Source organism: Pyrus communis, chromosome 10, assembly GCF_963583255.1.
Source record: "Pyrus communis chromosome 10, drPyrComm1.1, whole genome shotgun sequence".
NCBI classification, from domain to species: domain Eukaryota; kingdom Viridiplantae; phylum Streptophyta; class Magnoliopsida; order Rosales; family Rosaceae; genus Pyrus; species Pyrus communis.
The window spans coordinates 5,449,655-5,462,733 of NC_084812.1; the positions used below are offsets into that span (position 1 = coordinate 5,449,655).

Sequence of the window (13,079 nt, forward strand, 5' to 3'; positions counted from 1 at the left end):
AATAAAGATTGCGTGATGATAGGGTTTGATAATTGAGGGTGGGGTTTATTGATAAATTTTAATTTTATTGTTAATTTATAAGATTTAAACCAACCCTTCACTTCCAAGTAATGAATTATACTAAATCCATGTCCTAAGTGCCGGGTGAGTTCAATTGTTGAGTCTAGTAAATGGCCGCTCCTTTAGTCTTTAGGATTATATTAGAATGGATAAGCCCTCGAGATCATGCATTCATGAAGTCAGAGATCTGATATCCCTTACCCTTAGTTTGTTAAGTTCCTTTGGTTTGCATGGTGATCATTTTCATTTATGCTCACAAATTTGTTCTTGACATTGAGAGCCTGAACTCGATATTAAGAAATACTGAAAGATACATCGATATGATCTAAGGTTCATAGATTCGCGCCGAAAGGATAATTTCCCGACAAAGAGGGCACCTTGGTGACGCTAGACTTCTCACTATTACACTACAGATTTCGCAACAAAGGAGATGCCCACAAGGAATGAACGTGCATTGCGTTCTACTCGTATGACATACGACACACAACTGATGCATTGGAACATCATCCGCTCCATCCACTCTTACTTCAGCTTCAGTTTCAGCGTTGCTCTCAGGCCTCGCATTAGCAGGGACTGATTGCTGTCGCTGCCCTTGTTGCGGAAACAAATATTTGCAAATCAACAATTTCCATCTGTTCCAATTCCTGAAACAAATATTTGTCAACAAGAATTTAAGTTTCGGCAAGTTTTTAATCCTTGGTTGAATGCCGTTGAAGGAACAAGAGGAAACTACACGCGTATTAACCAAATTCAGTAGCACTACAAAAGGTTGACCTTTGGACGAGCCTATAAACATACAGTAGCTATAAAGATTGAACACTAACTTGAAAGACAAGAAATTAATTAACGTTTCAAGGAAAATTGTACCACCTGGCAACTGAATAGCCAAGGACTCCGATTGATATTGAACCAAGAACAATCCCACTCCAGAACAGTATTTTTGTGCGTAGTATAAGATCTACGACCATCTGATCCTTAGACATCTCAGAGCTGCAAAAGATACAACACCAGTTATAATGCACACATCAAAGTACAGAGAGCACTGAAGATTCAAAACAATGTGCTGAGAACAAAATCCACTTACAGAAAAAAAGGAAGATCCTTGCAGGGCTTGACTTTCGGCACTCCATTTTTGAAACTGTAGAGACCAACAACACTAATTTCCTTTCCTAAAGGAAGAATCTTCTCGTCATCGAGCGCACCAACCTACAAAACCAAAAGCAAATCAAAACAAGAAAAATATTATATTAAAAGAGTATCGAAAGCTAAAAACACTACCATCTCCAGTTACGGTCCAAACCCTGTCTCCAGCAAGCATGCTAAGGTGGGCTAAATCCTAGGATTGCAAAATACAGCAAGCTTGGGCTAATACATTGAAAAAAAAAAAAGAAAAAAAAAAAGAAAAAGAGTAATGCTAGAAAACTAAATTTGTAAACCAAATGACGTTTCACCATTAAGAAATCAGCACGTTAATCGATACTTAATTAATAATCCAATAATCAATAACCAGATTATTTGATTTATATAATTTAGTATAAAAATTTAGCTTCTTTAACATTATTAAAAAAACAATAAGAGCTAGAAGTTTGCAAAACTCACAGGGTACTTATCGCCAAAAAGTGTCTTCAGGGCTGAATAGAGAGAAGCGTCAACAGGACGATTACGTCGAAAAACAAAATCACAAATTGACTTTGGGCCAAAACCACGGTCAACAAGAATGAAATTATTATCAGACCGCCATCCGAAAAGGGCCATCCAATCCGTAAATACACACTTCACAAAAAAATCAATTTCCAATTCAGTATCATCCAAATAGACTAAAGAGAAGGGGGAACCAAAAATCAGATTACAAAAATCCCAATAAATTAAAAACCTCAAGACCAAATAAAATTTATTAATTTAACAATTAATTAATTAATTAAAGTATTCTTTATGAACTAAGTATTCTTTATTAACTGACAGTTTTATTTAAATCTAAACTACATATTAATAATAATAAAATTACTACTATACCCTTTTAATACAAAATTGAAAGAAGATATTAGAAAAGAAAACAATGTGGGCATTAAAGTAATTTTGTACAAACAAATTTTTACTTTTTTTTTTTTTTAATCTCATAGCTATGTCACTTTATTAATACCCTCTCAACTCATTCTCTGTCGTTCTCTCTATCTTTCATAACTGCCAACCCTTATTTTTTTGGGATGCCTGCCAACTTGTTAAAAACAAATAACTCATCTCATAAAAAATATATTTCTCAGCACACAAAGTGTGTGACCTTTGTTAGTTACATATTAATATAACCTTTTTTGTCAACAAAAAGAGGATGAAAAAACTATTTAGTCTTTTAGTACAACAAAAAAATTAAGGGCAGTGACGTAATTTTACAAAATAAAAATTTTCTTTTTTTAATCATTACCTACATTTGATTCTAATATCTCTAATTTTTTTACATAAAAAATAAATAAACCACTTCCCCTCTCTCCCCACTCCCACATTCTCTCCGGCTCTCTTCTTCTCTCCTTTAAATTTAAAATAAAAAATAAAAAATTTCAAACACATGAAGTGTGTGGGCATGTACTAGTATTTATTTAATCAATAAAATTTATAGATCTAATTATTCTTCTTAAAATTAGATTATAAAAATATTACATTATTTTATTTTTTTGACTATTTAAAAACTCTATTTAAATAAATATTATTATTTTATATGTTGCGTTAGATTTATATATATATTTTTAATGTTTTATTTTATAAATTTGGCGAATTATTCAACACATTCTCTCAACTTGGAACCGGACCAAGGTCATTAATTTATCGATATTAAATTACCGAAGTTTTATTGTACAATAATGCAAAAAACAAAACGCACAGGTTGGGTTCTCTGAACAAGTACGCCGGACTTGAAATTATTCCATTTGCCGTCGAAGGTAGACTTGGCTTCAACGGTGCCTCGTACGACGACGAGCTTTGCGTCGGACTGGTAGGATTTATCAGACGCTAGGACTGAACGGAGCTTGGAGACTTTGACGGAGGGAGCGCTACGGATCTTGCGTAGGGCTGAGGAGTAGGAACTGAATTTGTGGAGGATGAGCACTGCGATGGACGCTAGGGAGAAGCCCACAAAGCGGCTATTGAAGGAAGGGGCGAGTTCGGAGGCTAGGGAGTTTAAAATTTGACCGAGCGACGGCATTGCACGCGGTGGTTGTCGTCAGGGTTTGCTTATACAAGACAGGCGATGGATGAGAGAGCACGGAGAGTCGGAGAGAAATTGTGAAATCAGAGTGCTTATATATATTTTTCTCTTATTATCTCCCTTTATTTGTCTTTTTTTTTTTAGTACATCCATATTTTTTACAAAGATGAGAAGTTTGGTTAAGTCATACAACGGGCAACCTAAGTTGATATCGAATTCGCCATCTACGAAATTCAAACCTAAATCTCTCATTTCCAAATAAAGAGGATACTAGTACGAATGGCCTCCCTATTTGTTTTCTAAATTCTGATTGAGAAAGGAATCCTACTTTTGCGTTACATTACAGTTTACAGTTTTTCTTTTTTGACTTGAAAATCAGGAAAAGCTAGATGCCCTCCAACCCATTTAACCACCTCCAGCTGTCCAAATTTGCATGGGCAATTGGTGGCCCATGCAAAGTCGGTCCAAATGTCCGAGCAAGAAATGTTCGGTCTTGCGTCATTGGGCAAGATTGACATTAGCATGATGTTAGTCACGATTTTGTTTTTCTGTCAAGCGCGTGGGCCTCTAATGGCTCATTGCAGTAGTCCAACAGTAGACCCCTAATGGCTCACTAACGTGGTTTTGTGAGAGCCGATGGTTTTCTAGCTAAACAAAATCGAAAAAGTTAATGTTGTGCCACGTGGCATGTTCTGGATCGTCGAATTAAATAATAAAAAATTCAAAGGTCAAGATTAATTTAATCATTAAAATGGAAAAAAGAAAAGCAAAAATATTAGGAAAAAATTTAACTTTTTATTGTATAAATATCCAACCATCTTCTGTTACATCACATTCCAAATTTATTGTACCTTAACCATCCAAATTGTGAAACTACAAAAATGCCTGGCAGGCTAAATGAAAATCCTATGTGGACCTCTGAGCTATCCCTTAATTTGCCTATTTTCTTGTATTATTTAAATAGGACTCGTCCTTATGAGCATGTACGAGAGATTCTCAACTTTGTGTACCTGTTATCCCAAATTGACCTACGGGGTCTACAAGCCCATGAATCAATTAATGTCATAATCCATGAAGCATTTCTTAGCCCAACGTCATTGATTCTATGAATTAGAATTGTTAGGAAGTGAACGTATACTCTTTTAAAAGGATTGAAAGAGTGCAAAGCTCTACGAATATCACTTTAATTATGTAGTCCCAGATACCATAAGGAATCATATCACTTTAACTATAGGTGACATTTACTCATATATAGGTGACATTAAATAAGAATAGTCTGTAATATTTCTCTTGATAACAAGATATTAATGTCATTAAATGTATAAAACATAAGCCCTCGAACTTCAACAGACAACACACATTTTATCATAAGAATGGGTAAGTTGTGTGTTCAACTTTTGAATCAAACTCAACCGGTTGGCCTATTGAACCTAGACCATAAGATCTCCAATAAGCTAGGTTAGGTTTCCACCCAGTTCGATTCATTGAATTGGCTTGAGACCCATTCCTCTCGATGTAAATAATATTTGCTCTCTTGGTAGGCCTTTTGTCGATATTTTCCTTTGACTTTACATAATCAATGGATATTATTTCATTGAAGAGCAACTTCTTAAGAGTATTATTCCGACGCCTGACGTGTCGCAACTTTCCATTGTATACATGACTTTTTGCCCTTGATTGTGCGGCCATACTGTCACATTGTATACATATAGCAGTTACAGGCTTTGGCCACACTGGAATATCCTCCAGAAAATGTTTAAGCCACTCGGCTTCTTCGCCAGCCAAGTCTAAAGCTATAAACTCGGACTTCATAGTGGAACGAGCTATACATTTCTGTTTAGAGGATTTCCAAGATATTGATGCACCTCCCAAGGTAAAAACATATCCACTTGTCGACTTGGATTCTGTAGTGTCAGAAATCCAATTGGCATCACTGAAGCCTTCTACAACAGGTGGATACTTTGTGTAGTGTAATCCGTAGTTAAGTGTATTTTTCAAATACCTTAACACTCTTACTAAAGCATCCCAATGCTCTTATGCCGGATTACTTGTATATCTACTAAGCCTACTTACTGCATAAGCTAAGTCAGGCCTAGTTGAATTCATCACGTACATTAGACTGCCAATTACTTGAGAATATTCAAGTTGAGATATGGCATTGCCTTTATTTTTCTCCAACTTGCATCCAACATCAAAAGGAGTTGCAGCAGGTTTGCAGTCAAATTGACCAAACCTTCGTAATATTTTTTCTACATAATGGGATTGTGTAAGGACATACCCTTCACTATTTCTCTTAATTTGAATTCCTAAAATGACATCGGCTTGTCCTAAGTCTTTCATGTCAAAATTTGAATTCAACATTTTCTTTGTTTTGTTTATTACTTCTTTATTGCTTCCCATTATGAGCATATCATCCACATACAAGCAGACAATAACACAAGTTTTATCATTACTCTTAATGTAGACACATTTATCAGATTCATTTATTTTGAACCCATGTGTCAACAAAGTATGATCAAATTTCTCATGCCATTGTTTTGGTGCTTGTTTAAGTCCATATAATGAATTAACTAATTTGCACACTTTGCTTTCTTGTCCTTTAAGCATGAATCCTTCAGGTTGTTCCATGTATATTTCTTCATCTAGTTCTCCATGTAAAAATGTTGTTTTTACATCCATTTGATGTATATCGAAGTTGTATACAACCGCAATCGCTATTAACGTCATAATTGACGTTATGCGAGAAACTGGAGAATAGGTATCGAAATAATCCAACCCTTCCTTTTGGCGATAACCTTTGGCTACTAAACATGCCTTGAACTTATCAATGGTTCCATCCGCCTTAAGTTTCTTCTTGAAAATCCATTTATGACCAATTAGTTTATTACCGGGAGGTAAATCAACCAATTCCCATGTGTTATTTTCCATAATGGATTCCATTTCATTTTAGTTGCTTCCTTCCATAAAGGAGCCTCGGAAGAAGACATTGCTTCTTTAAAAGTTCTAGGTTCATTATGAAATCTGGTCCAAAGTTTTTAGAAACTTTGATTCTTTTTCCTCTTCTTGGTTCCACATCATTTTCTTGGACACCAGAAGAAGAGGCTTCATCGTGACTATGATCATGAACCCTCTTTGTATTAGAACCAGATTCCTTTTCTTTGTAAGAAAATATATCCTCAAAGAATTCTGCATCCGTTGATTCTAACATAGTGTTAACATGTATGTCAGAAATCGAAGATTTTACAACAAGGAACCTATAAGCAGCACTATTATTTGCATATCCAATGAATACGCAATCAATAGTTTTAGGTCCTAATTTTGTTCTTTTTGGTAACATAACTTGCACCTTTGATAAGCAACCCCACACTTTGAGGGTTTTATAAGTAGGTTTATGTCCTTTCCATAGTTCATAAGGTGGCTCGTCAATCTTCTTTAGAGGAACCTTATTCAATATGGTATTTACAGTAAGTAAAGCTTCACCCCACAAACTGTGTGGAAGCCCTGAACTATTTAACATGGAATTAATTATATCTTTGAATGTGCTATTTTTTCTTTTGGCAACACCATTTTGTTGTGGTGTGTATGGAGCCGTTGTTTGATGTATAATTCCATGTTGTGCCCAAAAATCTGAGAAGGCAGTAGAATCATACTCTCCTCCTCTATCGGATCTAAGTGCCTTGATTTTTCTCTCAAGTAGATTTTCAACTTCGGCTTTATATGTCTTAAACATATTCAAAGCTGTGTCCTTACTATGAATCAAATAAACATAGCAATACTTACTGCAATCATCAATAAAAGTGACATAATAATTCTTTCCTCCACGAGTTGGTGTGGATTTAAAGTCACAAATATCACTATGAATTAATCCAATTAATTCATTTGATCTTTCCAGAATTGACTTTCTCGTTTGCCTAGTAAATTTCGATTCAGTACATGTTTCACACTTATGATTAAAATCAATTTCGAATTTAGGTCATAATTCTAATTTAACCATTCTTTGCATGGAACGAAAATTAACATGTCCTAATCTAGCATGCCAAATATTAGAAGACTCAACAATATAAGTAAAAGCATTTATTTTATTAGCATCATCAATGGCAATTACATTGAGTTTCACGAGGCCATCAGCCACATAACCCTTTCCAACAAACATCCCACCCTTGGTAAGTACAAATTTGTTGGATTCCATTACAAGTTTAAAGCTCTTAGCAATCAGAATAGGTCCAGAAACCAAGTTCCTCCTTATTTTAGGAACATGCAGCACATTCAGCAAGGTGAGACTCTTTCCAGATGTGAATTTGAGTACCACTTTGCCTTTGCCCGCCCACCGCAGATAAGGCAGAATTACCCATATACAGCTTTTCTCTATGGTCAGTAGGATGGTATTCAGTGAACATATTTATGTCAGCGCAGATGTGCTTAGTAGCACCAATATCCAACAGCCATTCACTCACATTTGAGACCATGTTGACCTCGGACACAACAGCAGCCAATTTTTCATTGGTGGTTGCCATGTTAGCATGGTTGTTGTTTCTGTTGACATTATTTTCGTCCTTGCGATGATAACAATCTTGTGCCTTGTAACCAGATTTGCCACACACATAGCATGCGCCTTTAGTCTTCTTCAGATTCTTGCCTTTGGGAGCAATGGCCAATTGTACAAATTGCTTGGTTTTCGGAGCCTTATTCTTCTTCGGCTTGGCCTTGGAGTTTCTGTTGGAAGTATGCCCACAAAGCCACTCATTTGATGTAATAGCTTTTTGGAATACTTATTGTGTTAAACTTTTATATGTTTAATAGAGGGCAAAGCTTATTGTTAATCACTATTTATAGTATCTTGTGTTTAAGCAATAAGGGAATCCAAGGAATGTATTTGATCTAAGAGACAAGTGATTTAAGTTAGTTAAATTAACGAGACCTTTCTTTTATGTTCATTCCTAAAACGTTCCTAGCCATAGGATTGCCAATTGGGCATTGACAATCCGCTAAGGTTAGTATGTGTTATGTCGACTCAAGCGTGAGTATGAACTAGTCTCAAGTCATTTGGTGTTGGACACTAAGGCAAACACATAGGTGCTCGAAAGAGTAATCGAGTACACTGAACAACGATCAAACGAGAGTTCGAACATACATGTCATGTGAGAACTCAATAGTTGCAATATGCAAAGTAGTCCTTTGACCTGAGGCATCATTGATGTCTAATGGTTAGGTCCTTGATCTTTGATTATGTCAACGGCATTCCATTGGAGTGTCCACGGCATTGTTGGGGTCAAGCTATCTAGTCATGTAGGCATATGAATGCACAACAAGGGATCTCTAACCTTCCATAGTGGAAGGAGAATACTCTAAGATATGATTCGAGAGTCTTTGGCCAAAGCATATGAATATGACTAAGGAAGGTTGTTCCAAATCTTATTCAATTGAATCATATAGAGAAATATCACATTGGATAGTAGACATGAAACAAACTATCACTTAAACAATGTAATTAAGAGTATTGTATTAGAGAAGGACCGTATTGCATTGTAGTTGTAACTGGATAGGTTCTCCAACCACATCTACTTAGCTTGGGTAACCATGACATGCTGCTAGGCGTCACCCATGGTTTGTGGAAGCCCTAAAGATTAGCAAACACTAATTTTAAGGGAGAATTGAAATGTGGTTTCAATTCACAATCGATCGTTAAGAGTAACATCGCCCACTACCTCGCTAATTGGAACCTAATGGATCGTACACCGAGTAAGGATATAAGTGAAGAAATTATATGAAATGGATAAGCAATTAAATGGTTTAATTGAAGAATGGTCAAGATTAATTAAATAGTTAATTAATTATACGAAACGTTCGTATTGGGCGTTTAAGTTAGTTTTGGGCTTCGGGGCACAAAAACGTTTTGGTCCACAAGGCCCATTATGTTTAAGTTGTATGACAACTAAAACAAAATGGGCAATTAAGCCCAATAACAACATATGGCCATAAGGGTGAGGGGTAGCAAACTTGTATTAATTACAAGTTTGCCACTCACATGAAATGAAGTGTAAAATCAACATTATAGCTTGGTTTTCACATTAAGGGGTTTTCTAATTGAATTTGGGTGAAACCTATTCTCTCATTTTCTACATAGAGGCCGGCCACCTTAGGGGAAGAACATCTAGCAATCTTTCTTCCCTAAGTCATCCATTTCATCTTCACACAACATCTTTGGTGTGGAGACTTAGAGACACCAAACTTTTGGTGTTTTGGAGAACAAATCCTCAAATCCTCAAAGAAGAAAAAGGAGCACTAAAAGGGAGGAAATCACAAGGAAGATCCAAGGAGCAAGGAGGTGACTTGAAGGCCCTCCACTTGGGTGAATCCCTTGTGTAATCAAGGATGAGCTTCAAGGGTAAAGAATCTCTAAATTCTTATTCTCTTTAATATTGTTAAAGAGTCTTATGGTTCACCATATACTAGGCTTTGAAAGTCATGGGTTTTATGAATTGTTTTTGAATGCATGCTTACTTTAAAGTGTTATTAGTATGCCTATGTATTCAAATGTTCATGCATGTTCTTAGCTAGGACAAAATTTTTCATTCAAGTGGTATCAAGAGCCTAGGCCTAGTTTATGGTGGATCCTTTTGGGTTTTGTGATTTTTCATATTTTGTGATTTAAGTGTTGTAAATGTTACAAGCTTTGTTCTTGCTTTGAATATAAATTTTACTTGAAAATTTAGCATCTCAAATGTTGTAGATGTATTTCATTAAAGCATGAATAATGGAACTAAAAGTTGGTGCCAAGTGTTTTGGGATTTTCGGCCAAATCCAAAGGGTGATTTTTTGGGTTCATGTTAGGCTTGTTAAAATGGTTTTAAAGTGCTTTTTGGAACCCCTAAGTACCCTAGGATATTAACCCTCTTTTGAGTTGTGAAAATTTGAGTTTTTGGTGAAAGAAAACATCCATGGAGCTATTATGAGTTTTCATGTATGTTCTTCATATTTCTTGAAGTTCTTATCAAGAACAAAAAGTTTTGAAGTTTTGATTCAAAAGTTTTATGTTTTACATAAAGTTTTGATTATTAGTTGATGGGTGATGATTATTGGTGAGAAATGATTAAATGGCTTTAATTATGTCAAAGATATATTTTTGAATATTAGTTGATGGATGATGATTGTTGGTAAGAAATGATTAAATGGTTTTAATTATATCAAAGATATATTTTCTTTTCAAACCATCCCCACCATCTTTAATCTCACCCACCAAAATCCACTTACAAAATTCTTTTTATCAAAAATCTCTATAACAACTATCCTTGGCCGGCCACCCCTCTAGTGGGGTGCTTTTGTGCAATTAAATAAAGTTTTGATACTTTTGAGTATTTGTATTTTGGCCCAAAAGTTTGTGTTTTTGCAAAATGGCCCAAATAAAATGAGAACAAAAATTGTTTTGTCTCTTTAATGAGAATTGGATTTTCATTATATTTAGTTCCATTTAAATCAATTCTATGGATCCAAAAACCAATTGTTTAAAATTGCTTTCTTAGTTAATTTAGTTAATTAAGAAAAGGGTGATTATGAACCAAATGCCTCGATAATTGAGCTATGTGATTGGCCGATTTACATTATGAATGCTTGGGTTTTAAGTAATGTAGATTTGAATGTAATTTGATTAATTCAAGTTGTTGTATTGGGCATAAGTCCTTCAATTTGTTGTAAAGGGCATAAGCCCATTATTTGTGTTGTAAAAGGGCATAAGCCCTTCTTATTATTTCATGTATTCCTCTTTGTTTATATGTATGCAAATTGGAATAGTTGGGTCCAACGCCCAATAGGAAATAACGGTTTAATTGGATTAAACGCGTAACTAAAATCAACAACTATCTACCTTAAACCCAAGGTCCAACACAAGGCTCGTGTTGGATCAAATCAAACGGTTCATAATCATCCTAAAACCTAATATGACTATATAGTCCATATGAGGATGCAATGCGTTCGTTAGTAGTTCCATATAGTCTCGCTTGTTTCAACGAAACAGTGGGAGTATTATATGCTACTAAATCATATTAACTTGGACCAATAGTTATGATAGGGCCATGTTCTTTTAATATGATTAAAATGTTTTGATGTAGCCCAAAACTACTCCCTCAACAAACGAATATTAAGTTGATAAACGAGAGATGTTTTGAACATTTCTTCGTAGGCCTTCCACCGTGATGGGCTCCAATCGTTTGTGACTTGTACACCGGCTTCACCCTATCATGGGGGAGTACAAAGTGCATGCTTACACTCAGGAGGAGTCCATAAACATATGATGAGGTAAGTGTAGGCAACGAGGATAGCCAACATCGTATCATCGTGAGATTATTCTTGAACCCCTACACGAACTAAGCATGGTGGGAATAACTTAACTAAGTGCAATAGTGCCAACATCGTATCATCGTGAGGCAACATTCTCTAGAGGCCAAATAAGATGGGTAATTACAAACGTTGTAAATGAGTAAAGCGTTATTCTCTCATCATTATTTTTGCTAACCAACATCGTATCATCGTGAGGTGGGCTTGGTAATGGTGAGTCTCCCATGCCCCGCTAAGAGTTCAATATAACTCTCGAATTCCATTGAGGGATATGGAGTTTGCCAAAAATAGTGGGTGGTACTATTTGATTCAAGACCCAATCAAGTAGTTAATCAACAATCTAATACGATTTCTGTTATGTTATGTAGTTAACGACATGCCTAAAATACTACCCACCATTATACTTGACAAAATGGCCCAAGACTTTTTCCTTGCATATCTCTCGGATGATTTCACTAAGTTTATTGTAAACTATAAAGTGAATAGATTCGATCATACTTTTAACGAGATGATTGACATATGCTGTAAATTTGAAAAATGTTTCAAAAAGGACAGTGGGAGTGAGAATGCAAAAACAAGGAAAAGGTTACTTAAGAAGAAGGCAAAGAAATCCAAAGGAACATGCTTTCATTGTGGAAAGGATGAACGTTGGAAGAAGAAATACAGGGTGCGCATTGCGAGCCTTATGACACGAACTTTTGAAGAGACTATTTCGGTCATAGAAAGTGCTTTTACAGTGAGCTCCAATTCCTGGATATTTGATTCAGGCGCTAGTCAACATATCTGTAATACGATGCAGGGACTAGTAGGGAGCAAGACACTACGCAATGGGGAGATGGTTGTGCGAGTTGGGAACGGCGCTAAAATCTCTGCAAAAGCAATAGGCACCTACATGCTTAACCTACCCTCTGGGGAAGTCCTGGAACTTAAAAATTGTTTATATTTTCCTTCATGTATAAAGAATTTGATTTCTATCTCTAAGCTTTTACGAGATGGGCACTCAGTATTGTTTGACAAAATGAGTTGCACTTTATACTTGAACGGTCGTATTATCTCTCATGGTAATATGATAGAGGGACTTTTTCACCTAGAGACGAATAGTGGGATGCACTGTATTGAAAGCGGGAATACCTCAAAACCCAAAAGGGCTAGAGAAGAAGTTAACCAAGAAAGGATGTGGCATCTTAAACTTGGACATGTGAACCTTGAAAAGATTCGCAAGATGTCGAAAGACGGATATGTCCGCCCATTAGGTAATGACCAGATGGGTACTTGTGAATGCTGTTTGAAAGGGAAGATGACCAAATCTCCATTCACTGGGAAAGGAGAGCGTGCCACTGAAATTCTAGGGTTAATCCACACTGACGTATGTGGACCTATGTCTACTACGTCGAGAGGAGGTTTCTCCTACTATATCACATTCACCGACGATCACTCTCGGTTTGGCTATGTGTATCTTATGAAGTACAAGTCAGAATCCTTTGAAAGGTTC

General features: G+C 35.9%; 1 protein-coding gene across 1 annotated transcript; it reads right to left on the bottom strand.

Moving 5' to 3' along the window:
• Nucleotides 1–293: 293 nt before the first annotated feature.
• Nucleotides 294–3,253, bottom strand: LOC137747722 (E3 ubiquitin-protein ligase SPL2-like). The gene is made up of 5 exons (XM_068487881.1): nucleotides 2,933–3,253; nucleotides 1,660–1,833; nucleotides 1,145–1,266; nucleotides 931–1,050; nucleotides 294–704 (listed from the first exon to the last, which is right to left on the bottom strand). The coding sequence occupies exons 1-5, from the start codon at nucleotides 3,251–3,253 to the stop codon at nucleotides 386–388; spliced, it is 1,056 nt and encodes a 351-aa protein (XP_068343982.1). The 3' UTR covers nucleotides 294–385.
• Between the last annotated feature and the right edge of the window lie 9,826 nt (nucleotides 3,254–13,079).

Bases quoted from the DNA above. Each gene is read 5' to 3' on its own strand.
- LOC137747722 (XM_068487881.1), bottom strand. From the start codon at position 3,253: ATGCCGTCGCTCGGTCAAATTTTAAACTCCCTAGCCTCCGAACTCGCC. The intron at 1,834-2,932 runs GTGCGTTTTGTT...TTTTTTGTGAAG, and splicing joins TTGTTCAGAGAACCCAACCT to TGTGTATTTACGGATTGGAT. The intron at 1,267-1,659 runs GTGAGTTTTGCA...TTGGTTTTGTAG, and splicing joins TTTTTGGCGATAAGTACCCT to GTTGGTGCGCTCGATGACGA.